Genomic DNA, 21,933 nt, shown 5'->3' with positions numbered 1-21,933 from the left:
AGTTACAAAAACAAACACACACGCAGCCTAGCAGCCAGCCCCAGATGGCCAGTGTTACATGTTAACATTGAGCAGTCTCAGGCTGAGGCAGACGCCTCGCATCCTAAGACAACACGTGTGCACATCTGCTGCCGTCAAGGTCTCAGTAGTGTTGTGACACTTCTTTCTACTGCATACCAGAGCACGTGCACCACGCCATGTCGCCCCAACAGCCTACATCACTTCGAAGCGAAACTCTTGTACTACCATTCATAATATCTGTTATGACTACTTACAGCATTATTATTATACATCATTTTGTTTTTATTTTCCTGTCAATATATGTCATTGTGTTTAATTATGTCATTATGCTAGTGCTAGTGATTTATAGTTCATGATTTTCATTTTACGTATTGTTATGTACTGCGCGCACAAAAAGTGATGCTATTTATGCATGCATGCTATTCTAGCTTCAGAGCTATTTTTATTGCTTGAACAGTCAACATTTTCCTAGTACAGCAGGTCACTAATAACACCGCTGATACTTTTATTCCATGTATCACAGGAGACCCATGTGCCTGCACTAATTCTTATTAAGTCAGACAGACACCCTTAGGCCTGCTGAACCATGGTATCGCAGATAGCTCCAATGCACTGCCTACTCATCACTTATTAGACAGGTTGCCTTAGCACTGTCCGCAGGTTGCTCCATTGCCCTGCAAATTATGTAACCATCAATTCAAGTCTGCAGATTGCGGTAATGCACTGCTGAACTTATTAGTCGAGTCACTTTCAGGTAGCTCATTCGCACTTTGAACTTGGACTTACACGTCACCAAATCCTAGGCTCCTTGGTTGGCCACAAAACAATCCATACATCAATTACCAGGAGACAATTTTCGCTCACACTACACCTTTGGCACTCAACCACAATTGAACTGAGCCCCAGATGCTCTTTTATTACATTTTATACAATGCCACTGTTGTTATGTACACACACTCTGTCAGATTCTACTGACGTAGTCCCTTATGCACTTCATCAACCGACTAAAAAACGACATCCCCTTATGGTTTTCATATCCGATTCGGAAGTTTATGTTCGGGAAATAACCCTTGATGTTATTTCTTGTCAATTATTATTACTTCAATTTCATGTTTTGTTATTATCAATTTATAGTTAAGATTCATGTTTAGTACACTTTATGGTTATGGGTTATTTTTGTGTCATATTCGGTATTCCCTTTTAATTTTCATTGTTTTCTCGATTGGAAGTATCTCTGATAGCACCTATTGGCCTTCAATTCATATCCGCTATCAGCTACTATTAGTCACACATTTACACAACACTTCATATGCATAATAACACACTTACAACACACTCACATTGTTCATATTCACACTACCTTGGTGTAACTTGTTTATGTTACCAGACCTCTATTGTCATATGCTAAGTACATGAACAAGGCTTTTATTGTTTATGCCCTCCGCTCTTCGGAAGGAGAAAGGGAAGTACGTATGTACATCTACATCTACATCTACATTCATACTCCGCAAGCCACACACGGTGTGTGGCAGAGGGCACTTTACGTGCCACTGTCATTACCTCTCTTTTCTGTTCCAGTCGCGTATGGTTCACGGGAAGGACGACTGTCTGAAAGCCTCTGTGCACGCTCAAGGGCGGCTTGGAAACAGCTCTGCGCTCTCTTAGCATCAGACCTCGGCCCCGAGTAGTCACTCCTCTATCCTCTGCCTCTCTCCTCAAACCTCCTGATGAACAGGCAGCAACCCCTCTTGGGGCTGCTCAGCCCTATGCAGGCACCCATGTACCATCTTTACATGAGTAAATACGGTCCATTCCAGCTTAATTACTTTTAATTATTGCTACGCCCACAATTTTCCACTCCTGACATCTATGCTGACAAACACAGTGTTTGTTAGTACCAGCCTCATCCTAGATTTATAGATCATAATTGTAATTTTCATGAGCAGCAACGTAGGTTTCAGATGTTTTCTGAGGCCACAGTAGCATTTGTTGCCAGACAATGTTCATTTCCTGATTTCAGAGCTGACATTGTTCTTCCAGTTTACTTTTGAGGTTAGGTAACTGAAAGACAACACACCATCGAACTTATATGAATCATTTTCTGTGAACGGGGGATCATTAGAATAATCTTTCTTAGTTGCAGGTGTATTCTTAGTTTTCCTGTCATTTATCTGTATGTTCATCTCTGTAGTAGTTCTTTTGAGAGGTGTGAAGATTTCTTACATTGCTCTTGCGATTATATCAGTATCATTTGCATAAGCTACCACCTGACCCGATTTATTCAGGATAGTTTGCCATTTGTTTTGACAACCAAATCTCTTATCATCTTTTCCAAGGCTATATTAAACAGAAGGAAAGATAATGAATCTGCCTGCCTTACTCAATTTTTTGTGGTCATAGCACTTAATAACATATTCTGTACCTCAACTTGACTCTGGGTGCTTAATATCTTTCACAAAGACAGTTATTTTATTAGGGATGGATCTGTAGCACTTCCACTTCTATATTCAGCTCCCTTTTGTCTGTGCTGTCATAGACTTATTGGAAGTCTATAAAGAGGTGACATGTAACAGCCCCAAACTGTTTGCATTTTTTTAGTATTTGCCATACCATGAATTTCTGATCAACAGTAGACCTTCCCTGATGAATTCCACACTGATAGTCACCAACAGCATTTTCAATTAAAGTTGCTATTAGTTGGAAAATGCAGAAAGTAATAGGCAAATTTCCCTATAGCTAGTGCACAACATTACATTGTCTTTCTTCTGCATCGGGCGAATGATACTTATGTTCCGTTCATCGGGGATATTTCCATCTGTCAAAATCGTAATTACAAGTTTGTGGGAATGGTTGAGAAACTACTTTCTTGCATTTTTTATCAGTTCCCCTTGTATCGGATCCATTCCTGGAGCGATATTTTTGAAGAAAAATAGGACCCCAGCTTCATGGCTGCCTCTACTTCCTCAGCAGTTGGTGCTGGTTCCTTGTGTTTACAGAGGATAAGATTCCTTCATTCACAGGCAAACGCTCATTCATCAGGTCATCAAAGTGTTAAGTCCTCCTTTCACATACTGCTCCATACGTATTCAAAAATGAGCCATCTGTATTTCTACAAAAATTTGTCTGAGGCTGGAAATTCTTGCAGCTTCACATGGTCCAGTCACATGACTTGACCACCACCTATGAACAATGTCAACAAGCAATAAACACTCACAGACAGCATATAGCAGAACTAGTAGTGGGCAGTATATAAAGCATGTTGGGCAGACATGGAAAATAGTGAAGTTGTTGTTGTGATGCGGAAACAGAGATATGTCTGACATCCTAAAGGGCACGTTCATTGTCTTTCAGGCCAATGGTGGAAGCATTTCCAAAATGGCTAAATTTGTAAACTGTTGACGTGCCATTGTGGTAAAGTATACTGTGGATCGCAAAACGGTGCTATCTAAAACTGGCGCTGAGGCAACTGTGGCACAACACAGGCCATAGATGACAGGGGTGAATGATGACTGCAGTGATATGTATGGGCAAATAGATGTATAACTGTTGAGCAACATATCATCCTGATGAACCAAGGGGTTACCAACAGTATCTCCTTAATGACCGTTCAGTGAATGTTGCTGTGTATGGACCTCCACAGTAGGTGCCTGGTTCACACAGCCATGCTGACTGCTGTCCATCTGCAATGAAGGCTGGAACTTGACACCTGCACCACAACAGGACATCCACTTGGTGGCAACGGATACCCATTTCAGATTAATCACATTTTATGCTCTATTGGACAGATGTCTGTTGACATGGATGGCCACACAACAAACTTCAAAAGGGCGCAGGCTGGAGGAGTGAATGTTATGATCTGGGAAATATTTGTGTGACATTCCCTGAGTGATCTCATCATTTGCAAAAGCAGAATGTATGTGTCCATCCTTCAGGACCATATCCATCTCTACATGCAGTCTAGTTTTTCCTCAGCACTATGGCACCTATCATCAGAATGGTGCAACATTCCACACAGCTAGCAGTGATGTGCATAGTTCAAAGAGCACCAGGAGGAGTTTACCATAGTCCCCTTGCCACCAAACTCCCTGGATTTAAACACAACAGAGAATCTGTAGGATCACCTCAATCAGGCTGTTTGCTCCATGCATCCTCAACCAGGAAACCTAGAACAGCTGGCCTTGGCAGTGAAGTTGACATGGCTCCACATCTCTGTCATACCTTCCAGAACCTGATTGCCTCTCTTCCTGCAAGTCCATGATGCAAAAGGTGGTTATTCAGGCTTTAAAATGTTGTCACATTAATGTGACTGGGCCATGTATTTAAATTTTGATAAAAAGCTCTTATCTCATTCATTTATTTCATTCATTCTCTCAGATTTTTGTTTTCGTGCTCTCTTATTCTTTTATGCAGCCTCTTTTGTTCTCTTCTTACTGTTCTACAATCTTCTACAGTTATTCAGGTATGGCTTACCTGCTGCATTCTTTTGTACACCAGATTTTTAATTTCTGTTACTTGTATACTCTCTTCATGAAACCAGCCATTGAGAACAGCTCTATCTAATCTTCTTAGATCTCTGGCACCAGCTTTTGTATGGGTGTCTTTTAGGTTTTCCGTATTTCCTCAGTTTTTTGACTGCTGGACAAGTGTGCTAGGTTTTCCTTGAGTAGGTCAGATAATCTGTAAGCAGTCTAGTGCTCCTTGAACTTATCAGTATGAAAGTTTTCTTACATTTGATTCAGGTACATTCCTTGCATTAGATGTTAAGCTTCTGATTGTTGCTATTACAAGTAAATGGTGAGAATCAACATCAGCAGCCTTAAGGCTTCTAATGTCTATTAGGTTGGATAGATGTCTTGCACCTATTAGGAGGTAGTCAATTTACTTAAAAGTATTTTCATCTGGAGATTTCCACATCATTTTATGTATATCTTTGTGATTTTAGGAAGCAGAGTGTACCAGTCTGAACCTATTATTATTTGAGTTATCATGTAGACTGTATTTCTGAATACAAGCGTCATACTTATCTTCTTTTTCTGTTTTGGCATTCATATTTATGAAAACTATCTTATAGTCTCCTCTCATACATTCATAAAAAGCATCCTTCTCTTCATGATTCTTCTCTTCAGTTGGGCCATGAATACATACAGGACTGCAGATGAAGAATTTGCCTCTAATTCTGCGTCAGCACAATTTGTGTGATTTCACCTGGAAGTCCATATTAACATGTTTTTGTCTTATTTACAACAAAACCAGTACCAAATATGCAACCTTTCTTTTCTTCCTAGACGCAAATTTTTTTTTTTTTTTGCCCCCTGCAGAGCTGGTTTATGACATGGTTGCTTTCCCTGGTGACATGATCTCTGAGACAGAACTGGAATAGGAAGTGCTGGGTTGGTGGAGTGGGCAGGATTTGCAACTGAGCCTTCCAGAAGGATATGATCCCTATGGTAAGGGACTTGCATTGGGAATAGCCTAGGGGTGTACCAGGATGCTGTGGCAGTTGGGTGGCAAGTTGAACTCATCTCAGAGCATGATGATAGGTAATAATCAAAGCCCTGCCAAAGGATGTGGTTCAGTTGTTCTTATCTGGGGAGTTATTGGGTGACAAAGGTGGCACTCCTTTGTAACTGGTTCTCAGTGGTGGTGGGAGGACTGAGGATGTTTGGGGATATGGCATGGGAAATCTGCCTGCAGACCAGGTGTAGGGAACAATGCCTGTCTGTGATAGCCTTTGTGAGACCTCCAGCAGACTGGACAAGGACGTTCTCGTCACTGCAAATATGCTGTTCTGGAGTAGCTAGGCTGTATTGGAGAGATTTTTTGGTGTGGAAAGGATGGCAGCTGTCAAAACGCAGGTTCTGTTGGTAGTTGGTGGGCTTAATATGGTCAGAGGTGTGGATGGAGCCATCAAAGAGGTGGTCAGCTTCAAGGAAGGTGCCCCACTGGGTTGAGGAGGATCAGGTGAAGAGGATGGGAGAGAAAGTGTTGAGATTGTGAAGGTACAAGGATAGGGTGACTTGAACCTGGTCCAGATCATGAAGGTATCATCACTGAACTTCAACCTGACCTGGGGTTTGTGGTCAAAGATACAAACCACTTCCTTCATTGGTTTTTTGTGAGCACCATGTCACATGTACTCAGACCATGCTGTATAAGGACAGATATAATTTTTTAAACCATCGTAGTTGCTCCTTGTGACATAGTTGGATGGGGAGAGTGGTGACACACTTACTTGCTCTTCAGTTTGTAAACAGACTATATTGGTTTTATTGTGGCAAATCATCCAGGAAAACATATCACTATTAATATTACTATTATTATTATTGTTGTTGTTGTTGTTGTTTTCATAACCACATATGGTCCCGTGCAGTGGTTGGTACATTATGTGGCTGCTTTCACAGGTGCCGCTGCATTTGTTGGAGTGCTGTCATGAAATGTAACATGTCCATGGCAATTTAAATGCCATGATGGGGTCCCATATGCTGTAGAAGTATGATGCTGAGTATGGCCGTGTTCACGATAGACCTCGACTCTGGAAGTGCTCTGAAAAACAAGACTTTTGGACATGCAATGAGCGTTAGATCATCAGCTGCACCTGTGGGAGCACAATCATTCAAGGGTCAACAACGTGGTGTTGGCAGCCTGTAGGAGGCTGATCTTTTGACCACTGGAGTTGATGTATTATCTGGATTTATTATAAAGTTGTTATATATCATATGTGACTGAATAATTGTGAACTCCATTGGTTCATTGAGAGATATTTCTATTTAATGTATAAGATTATCAAATAGTGGTCTGCCTGGACCATGGCTTTAGGTCCAGCCACCATATGGGCACTGGTGAAATTTTATCTATCATCACTGTGGTGGTTACATAGAGAATATTTCTACAATTATGGTATTCTATGAGATAAGGCTAAGTCAGTTTGATCTTCATTTAATTGAGGCAAGCTCTTCCAATAATATTTGCATTATATTAATGTTTAATCCTAGCAGTATTAAAACATTAGCGGAAGGAGTCTTATTTGAGTAACCAAACAACAGTTTTATTCATGACACTGATGTTACAGTTTTAATTAATCCAGATCATTCTTAAGTGTAAATTCTGGTCTCAGTGATGTGCCAAATTAATACAGAGTTATTCTGTTTTATTAATTACCAGTCAGTTGATGATTATTGATTGGTTACATGTGTTTTACCTACAGTGTTCTGGATGTGTGCAATATGTGCATCTTAAATGATTTCCAATGATTTTTGGCATAGTAAAGTTTTCATATGAAACTTTCAACACTTGTCCATGAAATTATATGCATAATTCACAGCCAATAAGTTATTGTTATTGTCTGAAGTCTTCTTATCATAGATATTTCTTTTTTTAATATAAGAATTGTTTATGAAACAAAATATGTTAAAAAACAAAGTTCACTCCTGGCTTACAAACTAGCCTTACCATTTCCCTGTACCTTCACATATTTGTAGCAGGGCACAGTTAGAGTGGAGAGTGGAGTGAGCTTCATGAGTGATAAAAAAAAAAAAAATACGAGTATTTACTATCTGAACATTTTAAGCTTACAATTTTTTTATTACTCTATTTTGGTTTTGTATCAGTATGGCCAGAATGGAGGCGACAGGGCTGATGGATCTGAGAAAAAATTAATTGCACCACGAGCGGAAATTTGTAGCACTGTTACCGGGGCAATACGTCCAAGCTGGCTCAATGGCTGCATGAGATAGTCGACTGTATCATGGTCATGCTGGACCTGCAGCTGGCAGAGGTGAATGCAGTCTTCTCCCATATGCAGTCACCCGTAACAGAGTTTGTCCTCCATAACTGCAGTTTAAAAGTTAATGAACCACCACATTCACAGATCGATAGAATTCAGGCAAGAGTCTCTAACATCATGTGAACAGACTCAGTGATTTGTGCCAGTGTCAAGGACCAGAGAAATTCCAGAATACCATAATATTATTACAGGATCAAGTGAATAGTTTGCAAGAACATACTCAGGAGTTTTTGAATAGGATAACAAAATGTATTATGGACAACAAAAATTCTCCAAGGAATGAGCTGGGACAAACTGAAGCAGTAGTTTCTGGATTCCTTGCAGGTATGTGTGACATCTTTACTAAACTGTCCTAACTTCTTGGTATGGTTGTGAAGGTAATGTCCTGCAACTTAGGATTAGCAAAGGCATTGAACATACATAAAAATTCCTCCTTGAACTACAATATATGGGAGAGGTGTTTGGATTAAGAAATGTTTAATATTATGAGTTGTTAGTCTCAGTTAATGGGCTTTCAGAGCAGACACTATGGGAGGCTATGGAGAAAAGACAGTCTTTTGCATAATTTTGTGAGCTATCTTGTAAGAAACATCTGTCTAACAGAACTCGACATGAATTAGTAGAGAAACTACTTTGCGGTGCAATTTTCTGGTAACACATCGGAGGACTACCTGGCAGATTAAAACTGTGTGCCCGATCAAGACTCAAACTCGGGGCCTTTGCCTTTCGCGGGCAAGTGCTCTACCAAGTGGTAATAAGTGAGATAATTCAGTTTCTTAGCTAAGCTGTATGTTCAACATGGCTATTCATGAGGCACAGAAAAGAACTCCAGTCCAGTTTCTGTTTTCATTTAAAACCATCTTGCCCCTTTCCAACCTGTGACCACTGAATGCCTAATGACCAGAAAAGATCGATCCTGTGTAAATCCACAAGATCTGGAAACAAGCAAAGTGGAATCTGAAAATTTCTCACAAAAAATGACATTGTTAAACTGTGGGGAAATGGCCCACATCATTGAAGCCAGGTGACTAGATTTTTAGATAAAACAATGGGGGGACAGATGAAGTTATGGGCAAACTTTTGTCAAATTTCATATGTATATTTCATACATTCCGATTTATCACACCAATTACAGTGTTAGAAAGAAAAAGCAAATCTTTAGAATGCATATCTCCCAGATAAAACCATGTTTCAGGGAGGCATCACCTGAATGAAAGTAAAATGTGCTGTGGGGATTTACAATGGTAACATCCACCTTGAGTGCTGAACATTATTTAAATAATAGTGTTAAAGTGTAAATTATTACCAGAGAAGCAGCTGATAGCTATGGTAGCCTTTTTGAATGCGTTAGAGGGCTGGTGTCTGAAATCTTTTTGGTTTATCCTTGTACTTAACAGCACTAATTTGTTTAAAATTAAGACTCATATTTAGTACCTGGGTAAAGTGATTGTGCACACTTGTTACCAATGTCTAATAAACCAGAGGACAAGAGTAATCCACAGTAGTGTAATATTGCAAATTACATAAAATAGGCGCCCTCATGTAAGCTGGGGAACTGTGGCAGTAGTCAAGGCACTCCCCTAGCTGTTATCAACTATGGTAATTAATCTGTAATCAACAAAGTCAAAGAAATTATCACATTTATTTATATAGTCAGAAATTATTTAAATAATGTGGCTCTGTATTTGACATCTTTCCTGTGAATTATATATCATCATTACATGATTATTAACATGCCTGTGTATGATTTCAGTCAGATTCTCCCTTCCTGGACCTTGGTGTCATATGACTTCTAGGTCACACTGTTACAAGATGTCACACATCTACAGCACTTTAAATACTGTGCAAAGGCAATCTACAGTAATATAGACCACATCTGAGCGTGTCTGAAAAACAATGCCTTTGGATGTGAGACAAGTATTCCGGCAGATTGGCAGCTGTGCCCATAAGAGCAAAATGGTTCGAAGGTCACATTGTGATGTCAGAACCTGTGGGAGGCTTATTTTTCATATCCTGGGATGACTGAACTGTCTGGATATCTTGTACGGTTAGTAAACGTCACAAATTACCAAATAATTGTGAACCCTACTGGTTAATTAAGAGATTTTTCTGTTTAATGTTTAAGATTATTGAACAGTGTGTGTCTCGACTGTGGCTTTAGGTTGAGCCAGTGGATAGGCAGTAGTTATGTTTTATCTGATATCATTGTGGTTGTCATCTTGAGAATTTTAGTTCAAGCATTCCATTTGATAAAGCTAAGTTGATTTGATTATCATTTTGGTGTGTCTAATCTTCAACTGTGGCAAGTTATCATTTGTGTATCCAGCAATATTTTAGTTATATTATTGTTTAATTCTCTGTGTTATAATTACAGATGAATCATTGTTAAGCCTAAATTCTTGTCAGTTCTTTACCATATTAATACAGAATTACTTTATTTTATTAATTACTGGTCAGCTGCTGACTATTAAGATTAAATGTGTTTTACTTAAATTGTTTTGGATATGTACAGAATGTGCACCTTAAATCAGTTTATAGCCAAATGATTTTTTTGGAGAAGTAATGTTTTCATATGCATATTTAGCACTCAGCCTTGAAATTACATGCATGATTCATGAGCAATAAGTTATTGTTATTGTCTTGAGTTTTCTTATGACTGGTGTTCCTTAATGTGTGAAACTTTTGTGAAATAAAATATGTTCAAGAATAAACTCTGTCCTGCCACTTCGCTGTGCCACTGCAGCTGACTGAAAATGTTTCAGTGAGGTGGTTGGAAATAGGTGTTGAAGAGAATGACAGGCAGGTCATGCATCCAAGACCCTACCAGTGATAAGGCCAATAGGATATAGCAGGGGTCATCAAACTTTTTTGCTTAAGAGGCAATATTAACACTGTAGGATGTTGCATTAGGCCACATGAGGAGGCTACGCATAAAGTGGCCATTCAAAGAAATTCAATTTTCGCCAAACCATGGTCACTGTTAGAAGCTTACCAACACTTTGCACTATGTATTGAAAAGTATCACATTAAATATTTTTAAGTGCAACAGAAAATAATATACTGGAATAACATTCCTTTTTCTGATGATTTATGTAGTGCCCAGTATCTGTGGCTAAGTGGATAATGTGCCCAGTGCAATAGCAACAAGGACCAATGTTAATTTTTGTGATTTCTGGGCACATTTCCTAGGCATCATCATGAACTAGTATCTGAGAGAATACAAAGTTCTTGTGGCAAACTGTTTACAACTGTATTAAGGTAAATAGACCAGAGACTGCTTTGAATAATATACAATAACTTAATTCACAATTGTCAGAAAGGGGTAGAGAGACAGATGATAGCTTTGTAAATAACAAATCTTAGAAGTAAGTTTTATCTATTGTATTATGTTTTTAGCAAGCAACTAACTCTTCTTGGGATGAACACCTTGGCTTTCCCCAATTGGACACCATGTCAGTATTAAATGACCCACAGAAAAAACTATGAAACTGAAGTAAATAACAAGGAACTACATTTGCAGGCCAAAATACATTGTTTAAACATCAATATGGTAAAACTTTATTACTCTCTGTCTTGTTGCATGTAAAAGCTCTCATTTCCAAACACCTCATGGATGCCAGGTAAAATTGAAGTTTGCAGCATATAAAGACACCTCAGCAGTTCTTCAGTGAAGACTGGACCAATCAAACCGCACGATGGAAGACCACAGCACATATTAACACCTGACAGATTAACATGTTTGTCCATTTGAATGTGAGGATTTTCAGGAGTCAAATACACAAATTTGTGGCAGTTTACAGTATGTTCAGTTTTTATTTTGCCTAATCAGACCTGATAACCAACCCTCCAAGCCATTAATCGTCAGGAAGCATGCCTTCAAACCATTCACAGTACTCCATCCTTTAATCCAGATTGTCCTCGTTCACAGCTTGCAGGGATCCTGGAATATACATTATCCTGGAATATACATATATTAGAATTTGTCATTAGCTTGATTGGCTTACCCTGCTTTCACATGCATCCTGCTTCAGAGATTTTTGAGGTGACCTAATAAAATGTTGCAACACAGCTGTGCTGGAAGCACATGGGTGGGTGTACTGTTATCAATTGACCTGTCTGTTATCACAATGATGATTCATTTAACCCCTGCATTAACATGCAGACAAAGTACCTCTAAATAAAAACACAAAATCCTGATATTTGTGAATAATTACTATTTCCATAAACACTAGATAAATATGAAGCAGAAAAATGACAGCTTCGAACTCCCTACAAATATTGCTATATAGTCAAGTACCGAAATAACTATGCATGTAATAATTAACCATCTGTAGCAACTCCACCATTACCTCACCTTCGATCCTTTCCAGTTTATCACTTCACTAGTAAATTAAGAACCCAAATATTTTGGAAAAGTTCTCACAGACCTATGATTTTTCTATACACTATTTAACTTTCAGATTGTCCTTTATCACTTCTTCATCAATTTATTGTGAACATAAGTTTGCTTTAACCAAAATTTCTTTACAGTTACTCCTCTTTCTCTTCAACAAGAGACTACTGTTTTCATAAAAGACAAAAGATACTACTTCCAAATAAACATAATACAGATGTTATACACACTGAAATTAGCATTGTCAAGAGATTAATCTACGTACACAGGAGTGTCAATGCCGTCTCATGTTTCAACAAGAGATGTTAGCTATTCTGAATCTGAATCAGAAAGTGGTAGTGCAACGCCTATGAAGAAATCACTTCTTAGCAATACATTTGACTGGAAGAAAATGATTATCAGCCAGTTAATCACGCATTTGACGATACGCTATCGGGACATTGGTGTGACAAACAGGGAATGAGCCAAGTATTCTGTCAGTTTTCATGTTATTCTTTACAGAAGGACTGATGAAATATATAACTGATTAAATGAATTTATTCACCAAGGAGAATATTCCAGAAGCAGTGGATTCTTGAATATCAGAGTGGAAAGGTATTGGATATGAAAAAAAGGCATTGCTTCATAGCTGTTTGTCTTCTGATGCCTCATGAAAAAACTGAAGATTACCAAACACTGGACCAGAGATGATGTTCTAAATATTCCAATTTTTAGTGAACTTATGTCAAGAGAATGCTTTTTCTTACTTATGAGAATGTTACACTTCGGTGACAACAGTGACTGTAGGAGACAACATTCAAAATTGGGAACATTGGTGATAAAGTCTTTACAGCTTTCCAATGTGCATTTAATCCACATCAGAAAGTCTGCATTCATTTTTTATTATTCAAAGGATGCTTATCTTTCACACAACCCAACACAGAGAAGATCCGAAATAAAAAACATTTGTGTTATGTGATTTTAAGACTGGCTCTGTCCTCAATTTCAATGTTTACACAGGAACATCAACAGAAACTGAGTTTCACAAGTTGGGAAAAAGTAGTGATGTACTGGCTATTTAGAATGTGGACATACCCTCTACTTTGACAATTTTCTTTTTTTCCCACAGTGATGGGATGAATGCATTGTGGTACTGTCCATAAAAACAGATGCTACATGCCAAAACTTTGGAAGAAAATGAAACAAGGAGATACTCATACAGGGCTTGTTATAAAGTGGTTTGACAAAAGGGAATTGTGGATGTCTACCACATGTAACACAACATAAATGGTTGACATGGGAAAGGCTGAAAGGAATACTGGAGAGAAAATTACGAAACCACAAAGCATTGTGGATTATAGCTTGACTGTGGGAGCAGTTGATGTTCTGATATGCTGCTTATCCTGTCACACGTATACGGAAAACAGTGAAGTAATAAAAGAACTTCTGTTTTCACTTTCTCAACCTGTGTGTTTTAATTGCTCATGTCCTACACGAGCCACCAACAGGTTGTAAAATGTCTTAAGAGTTTCATCTGTCACTGGTAAGGAAACATACAGAAATGTACGCATCAGAGTGCAGAAAAGCTGGCAGGGGAAGGTGTCCTGATGATAATCCTCTTAAGATTTGTGAAAAGACACTTTACAAATATTACAACACGTTAGCATTAAAAGTACACCAACGTGTAGTTGCATTGTTTGCTGGAAACAGGAAGTGCGTCAAGAAAGAATGTGCAAATGTAAAGCTTCACCTGGAGTCGTGGTCACTCCAGAAATATTCAGCACCGGCCAGTTGCAGCAACGTGGGCCACTCCGGCTCCAAGAACAGGCACTTAGCACAGGTAGTCAGATTACACCGCAGGCCACAGCACCTCGCGTGCCAAGCAGGTGGGTCGCCTCCAGCAGTCAAAGGGTTAATATGACATCTTGGCATATTTATACGATTGACGATGCATTTTTTTTTTTTTATTTGATAACAGCAGTGAATCCATGGGTTTTATTATACGACACCATTGATTGTACCACTTAGTATTACGATGTAAGTGTTTTTATTAATCTGATGATGGTCTATGGACCAAAACTAGTTGTTCAATAAAGAAATTTTATTGTCAGCTCTTAGCGGTAGATGATGACCTCCTTAAAATAATTATGAGCTGTGGGGGTACCATCATCTTAAAATATATTGTTAAGAGATATTTATTTACGCACTTTGTGAATTTAAAATAAATGTTTGACAAACAACAACTCATTCCAAAAGTGCACCAACACAGCTTGAAAATTAGGAACTCTGAAATATAAATATAAACCTTTTCATATACTTCAATGTACGGGCTAAAAGTCAACCATTCGCAAAGTTTATGTAAGTGCTTTTACCTCTGCAAACATTTTAAAATTTTGTGCAATGTTTTACTTAATTTGATGCATCACAACAACTATGATGAATTACGAAAAGAAACACAGTCCTTTATGAAGCAAAGATACCAGACACTAAGATTTGCACAAATGAAATTTTTCCGGACAATAGTTTTCTTAAAATCAGGTAAATATTTCATAGCAGCAGGAATCTATGTAACACAGAGCACCTCTGTAGCAGTGAAGGTTTAATAGATGCATACTAAAAAAAAGCATGCTTTTCTTCACTTATTACTTTATGTCTGTGTTGTATTTGTGACCATGAAATTATCTTCATGAGAGAGATATTTGTATGCTTCTTTCTTAGTCACTGTACATCCTGCTACCTGCTTGTTACTGCTGTAACATATGCAGTGTATTATTTTGAGGCCCTGCAGAACTAATTACACAGTGAAAATATTATTCTCCATTTTTTTTCATTGTGTTGTGCCTCTACTGGACTGCAGATGATCAACTTCCTTTCTATCATCTGCTGGCATCATCCGTGAATGTGTGTATGTGTGTATCTGTCTTTGGTTTTTCCGAAGAGAGCACGCGTGGTTCCTTGCACACACAGGAAAGTGGAACATAGACATAAGTTGGTCATACAGGGGAAAAAGATCAAAAACAAAATTTTGCTAACTGATTAAACCAGGAAAACAAATGGCTGTTTTACAACTTAATTACTGGCATGCAAATCTCTGTGACAAGATGGCACATAAAAATAATGCACACTATTGAAAATTAATTCGCTTTTCTTCACAACAGAATTTTAACAAGCTAATAATCAGTTTCATATTTGGTGGGACTTAGTGTAACAAATTTGATCTTTAAACCTAAACTCAAGCAAATACTATAAGCAACTTATGTTGCCTCTAAAGTACTCATTGCATTGTATTGAAATGATTATGCTGACAATACAAAGAATACTTCTGACATGACTACCACAAAGCATTACTGCAGAAGTTGGATCATTATGGATTAAGGGGAGTAGCTTACAATTGGTTCGCCTATTACTTTAAGAACAGAAAGCAGAAGGTAATTCTCCGCAATATTGAGAGTGGTAGTTATGTTCAGTCCCAATGGGGCACTGTTAAGTGGGACGTTCCCCAAGGGTCAGTGCTGGGGCTACTGCTGTTTCTTATTTATATAAATGATATGCCTTCTAGTATTACAGGTGATTCAAAAATGCCGGCCGCGGTGGTCTCGCTGTTAAGGCGCTCAGTCTGGAACCGCGCGACTGCTAGGGTCGCAGGTTCGAATCCTGCCTCGGGCATGGATGTGTGTGATGTCCTTAGGTTAGTTAGGTTTAAGTAGTTCTAAGTTCTAGGCGACTGATGACCACAGATGTTAAGTCCCATAGTGCTCAGAACCATTTGATTCAAAAATATTTCTGTTTGCTGATGACTTCAGCTTGGTAGTGAAGGATCTTGTGTGTAATATTGAAACAGTATCAAATAATGTAGTTCATGAAATAAGTTCGTGGCTTGTGGAAAATAATTTGATGCTAAATGACAGTAAGACTCAGTTTTTACAGTTTCTAACTCACAATTCAACAAGAACCGATATTTTAATCAGATAGAATGGGCATATTATAAGTGAGACGGAACAGTTCAAGTTCCTAGGCATTCGGATAGATAGTAAGCTGTTGTGGAAAGCCCACGTCCAGGATCTGGTTCAGAAACTAAATGCTCATTTATTGTACATTAAAACAGTATCTGAAATAAGTGACATTTCAACGCAAAAAGTAGTCTACTTCGCATATTTTCATACACTTATATCATATGGTATTAGTTTCTTTGGGGTAATTCTTCCGATTCAAAAAGGGTATTTTTGGCTCAAAAACAGGCTGTTCGAGCTATATGTGGTGTAAGTTCGAGAACCTCTTGTCGACCCCTATTCAATAGTCTGGGAATTCTGACATTGCCATCACAGTATATATTTTCTTTAATGCATTTTGCTGTTAGCAATATTAGCCTATTCCCAAGAGTTAGCAGCTTTCACTCAGTTAATACTAGGCAGAAATCAAATCTGCATGTGGAATGCACTTCCTTGACTCTTGTGCAGAAAGGAGTGCAGTATTCTGCTGCATCCATTTTCAATAAGCTACCACAAGAACACAAAAATCTTAGCAGTAGCCCAAACTCTTAAGTCTAAACTGAAGAGTTTCCTCATGGCTCACTCCTATTCTGTCGAGGAGCTCCTGGAAGAGCTAAAAAAAAAATTAAGCAAATTCCAGTGTTACATTGTTGATTTTCTTTATTTAAACTTAAGACTTATCGCCTGAATATGTTTTTTATATTTCATTTTATCTGTTTCTACTATCGTGTTATAATTCCATGTATTGACTTATTCCATGATCATGGAGACTTCTCATCAATTTGGTCCCACGGAACAATAAATAAACTCCAGCATCAGCCATCAGTTGTATTGGCACTCCAAGCCTGTTCACCACTAAGAGAATGTGAGCCGTGCATGTATCATGCTCACATGGTGACACACATGCCTGCAGTGCCTGTGGGCAGCCCTACAGACAGCTCACAGACACAGCCCTGCCATATCTGTTTGTCTGTCCATCCTCTCAAAGAAGTTTGGCCAAATTACATTTCTTTATAGCTGCTCACCATGCTGTCATTTTGTTATGACAAAGAGGATATTCATGCGTGTCTTTAGGGATTTATCTAACAAACCGTGAAAGACCTGAATGTTAACACTGCCATTTTGATGGAAATAACCTTTTCCGCTTATCATGAAACCAATTAATCAGTCATCACCTGAGGCTTTAGCTGTTGAAGCACAACAATTTTGTGAAGGTGAAAGAGTGGATTATAATTATGTATTTGCTTACAGGAAGATCTGTAGTAGATAAATGTTTCTGAGTTGGCTGGTATAGTAACTAACACTGGCTGGGCAGTTACCTTTCATTTTAGAGCTTTAAGTTTTTGCCTAAGGTTTTTCATCCCTAACAAATTCTGTTACGGGGTGGAAGAGTTACTTTTCGGCCCACACTAGACTCTTGGCATAACAGAGCAAGCATAAATGTAGAAATCAACACTTGAAAACAGTTTCCACAATAAATACACAGTGCCCACAAGACCACATGACTACTGAAATGGTACCACAAAAACAATGTCAGCACACAGCACTGAAAACTGTGTGCTATATTCAAGTCGTTATTAACGATTAAGTATCAGATTTTTTGGTTGCATCCTGTATACCCCAGAAAAAACTTATTTTATGTGTGCTGGATTATATTTAACTCAATGGCTGTTAATCACTTAAGGATTGTTGATGAACAACACGGTAAGTCACAAATACTTTTAGCATGTTGACACCCTTTGTGGCACAACAGAACATTATGTGCGTAACAGTATGTCTGGCCTGATTTTTCAGGAATAATGTACGACAGCTGCTCTCTCTCTCTCTCTCTCCCCAAACACAATTTTGAAGGTAAATATACAATCTATTAAAGAAATAATAACAACAGCATGCATGCATTTTAAAAATCTGCAGTTTACTTTCACAGAAAAAATCTTTCCTAATATGCATTTCTGATGAACTCTCAATTTATACATAATACTAAGATTCATCCTTCTGAATGAGTCCACTTCTAAATAAAGTGGCAATATTTGTTTTTCATTTTGTTATTTACATCACAACATTTCTACATCAATTCAAAACAGTGACATTTAATGAGCTTGCTTTCATAAACATTTGCTCACCACATTCACTTTCACACACCATCAGGAAGAAAGCATATGCTCCACAAAATTTCTAACACTGTGAACAATGCATTCTTACTCATACACAAAAATGCCTACACATTTCTGTAATTTACACGAGTTGAAGCTGAAAAAATTACTGAGATGCACTGTTGCAAGCTAATTTCTACACCACTAAGTAATTTTCCAGCAAATGTGGTATTCAATACTGAGGATTTCTCAAGTTCAAGAATGACTAAGCAAACAAAGTAAAACTTTCATGCTGCATTTTTCATGACAATCACAATGACTGGTAACAAATCTTCCACCTTAAAAGCACAATCAAATGATCTATTTTACTCTAATGTGTTACTTTACATAGTAGTTATTCAAAGAGATTTTGCTTCACAAATTAAAAGAAACGACATGGAAAGCTCTGCTACAGACAGAGGAAGAGGCATGTTCACATTTCTCACAAAAACTGAACATTAGGAACACAACGTAAATGTTTATACATAAAAAGGAAACCAGGTTTCGTTGTGCTGTGGAATATTGTCACCTTGTTTCAAAAGCCACATGTTCTCTGAATTCTACTGTCTACAATCACCCGTCTTCCCACAGAAATTAAAACTGGCCACTTCCACAACAAATACATAGGTTCTGACTTTAAAGGCAAGTGATCCCACACATATTTCCATTTTCCAAGAGACTCTGAACATTCATTTTCCACTGTTGTATGAATATAAGCACATCAATAAAGTTCATACTGACCACAAATCCAGTGTCATAATAATAATGGAATGATTAAATCTAACAATGTCTTTAAATACACACGGCAACAAAAGAGAGAAAAACTGATGGTGATGTGAGGATTATTTATCTATAATGAAAAATTTATTCTCATGGCATTTAAAATGTCAACAGTTTCCAAACAGCACTTGCTAAACATCAATAGATTGACTTATTGTACGAGTTTTATTTTAAATCTTTCTTAAAAACCTGTTACTCCAAATAACCATCAACAAACATCTTTTTGTCAGCTACCTGTGCAACAGTTCAATCACATATATTCTTTTTTTAAACTGAACTATGACTTCTATTTCTAACACAGTACATCTGTATGATTTCTTTTGTTTTTGGTAGCATGCAACTTGATTTTACATTATAACATGAAAGAGAAGTAACACTTTTATACAATTCCCTTTCAGTAGTTAAACACCAATCTATACTTTTATTAAGTAGTCATTTTTGGAGCTACATCACTAAAATCAGGGACAACTCTCATTGAATCAATGACACATAGCAGTTGGCAGTAACTGTACAAGAAAAATATGCAGGATCTTATCATCTGCAGCATTCTAACTGATAGCCAAATACATGAAAATCACAACATTAAATAGAGAGAATCAGGAAACACATTTTTGCTTATTCTTTCTGTTTGTGCTGGAAGAGGACGCAACATGGGCAGTTACACATTACAATGATACTTCCAATAGAAGTACAAAGTCACTGCCTATTGAACCCAATAACAACTTTAAAAACAGAATTTCATTGAAGTAAACAGAATGCATACAGCAACTGCATTTTACATTTTCTATCATATAAAAATAAATAAAACAATCTGTCAAAATGTTACAAATGTGAAGCTGATAAGACTGTTAAGGAACAAAAAATACTTTCTTCTTTCGAACAATGTACCACACAAAGATATAAAACTGATACATTGCTGTATATAAAAATCTTACTTTACACAGAGACATATCTAATAATTCAAATTAATTCAACATTTACTGAAATGTAGCAGATGATTTTCTCTTTAATTTTCTCGAAGTTCTTGACTATGTAGTACCCCTGGACACCCTTCAGTCTGATTCTGCCTTCATTCCTCTGACTTCCCCAACATTACGTTGCTGAAACAAAAACAGCCTTATCAGTACAGAACGCTGGCCAGTAACAAGAACAACAGTTCAAATGAAGATTTTGTGAATTGTTACAGTAACCACTTGTGTTACAGTTTATGATATACAGGGTGATTATTTTCAAAACACTGTAGAAATAGCACCACTGATGAGAATGACATCAAATTGCAATGGAATATTACCGGAGAAGGGGGAAAACATATGGCAGAAGAAAAAACAATAGTGTGAAAACTGATCAACACATGGAGCTGTACGTGTCAGGATATCTAAATGAAAACACCTGTCATGCGCACGGCCCACTGAAGTTTGTATAAACACGTGGAATACACGGCTTTTCCTCCTTTCGTGTGTGCAACATTCACTATGACTGTATCAATGCAGGATCACACTCTGCTTGTAAAGCTGTATTCCAAGAATGTTGACAGTGCACACGTTGCTCTGCAGAAGTTCCGGACGCTGAAGGGTTTAATAAAGGTGTTCGTCTGATGACTGCCATGGGTCTGGAGAAAAGATTAGGAAATTCAAAAAGATGGGTTCTTTTGGTATGCAACCTGGTAGAGGGAGGAAACAAATTGATTTGACGTCAAGTGGTGGTGTGCAAATGTGTAGTACATGGAGAATTGCCCGAACATTGGACATACCCGTGAGCTCTGTGCATACAATCCCACGAAACATCCTTCTTTGTATACATTCAAAATTACCCATGTGCACAAGTTGCTTCCTGTTGACCTACCAGCAAGAGAGGCCTGTGCTTTAGAATTTCTTGCTCTTCTTGCTCGCACAGAAGAGGACAATGACTGGCCGTGGAAGGTTTTGTGGACAAGACGACACCCACTTCCATCTGACAGCACATGTCATTGCACAGAATTGTCCAATATGGGCAATGGAAAATCCGCATGCAGATCAACCAGTACCACTTCATCCTACAAAGGTTGCTGTGTGGTGCGGGTTTACAGCATCATTTATCATAGAGTCATATTTTTTCCAAGAGACATGTGCTGTGAGTGTCTCTTGCGCAATCACGTCATTCCAGCTCTCCAATAGCGTGGATGTGATCATTTTTATGCAAGATGGCGCACCTCTGCACATTGTAAATCCAGTTAAGCAGCTACTGGAGCGCCATTTCGGAAACGCTAGGATTATCAGCCACCATTTCCCTACAGCCTGGCCATCCCGCTCACCTGACCTAAATCCGTGTGACTTCTGGCTGTGGGGCCATCTGAAAGATGATGTGTTCAGTTTTCAGATTGCAAACTCAGCTGCACTGAAGGCATGTATTGTGCAACACATCCTGAACGTGATCCTGGAAACATATTGATCGGTTGTGGAACATGATGTTTGTTGATTTCAACTTGTTGCAGAAAAGGGTGGACAGTATATTGAACATGTTTTGCTCCGGTCACATGGAAATTAATAATCCAATTTGTTTCTGATTGATGCTTTTTATGCGGTTTTTGGCCTCAGGACAATTAAAAACCAGTTTTTTCCATCCAATGTGATGTGACTTTGCCTTTGTGGATGGGCTCACATAACTAACAGTAACACACCTGTACACCCAGACACATTAAGTAGTACAATTTCTTTAACGTCAAATGTACACCTTAGGTATTTTTGTATGATTCATTTGTCAGTTTTAGTCAAACACTATTAAATTATGATGCTTGCAGAGCCATCCATGGCTTCATCTTGTAACTATGTATTTTTCTTCTGCTATACGTTTTCCCCCTTCTCTGATAATATTCGGTTG

The 21,933-nt window shown here is 38.1% G+C and overlaps 1 protein-coding gene across 2 annotated transcripts in view; it reads right to left on the bottom strand.

Moving 5' to 3' along the window:
• Positions 1–18,059: 18,059 nt before the first annotated feature.
• Positions 18,060–21,933, bottom strand: part of LOC126285423 (phosphatidylinositol transfer protein alpha isoform) — a 188,065-nt gene continuing 184,191 nt past the window's right edge. For both annotated transcript variants that reach the window (XM_049984791.1, XM_049984790.1), the window contains exon 9: positions 18,060–20,177. In XM_049984791.1, the coding sequence (XP_049840748.1) occupies positions 20,130–20,177 (48 nt within the window). In that variant the 3' untranslated portion in view covers positions 18,060–20,129. The remainder of the gene's footprint in view (positions 20,178–21,933) is intronic.

The sequence above is a fragment of the Schistocerca gregaria genome, chromosome 8 (genome assembly GCF_023897955.1).
Source record: "Schistocerca gregaria isolate iqSchGreg1 chromosome 8, iqSchGreg1.2, whole genome shotgun sequence".
NCBI classification, from domain to species: domain Eukaryota; kingdom Metazoa; phylum Arthropoda; class Insecta; order Orthoptera; family Acrididae; genus Schistocerca; species Schistocerca gregaria.
Note: the sequence above shows the minus strand (reverse complement) of the source record. Positions and strands in the feature narration are given on the sequence as shown.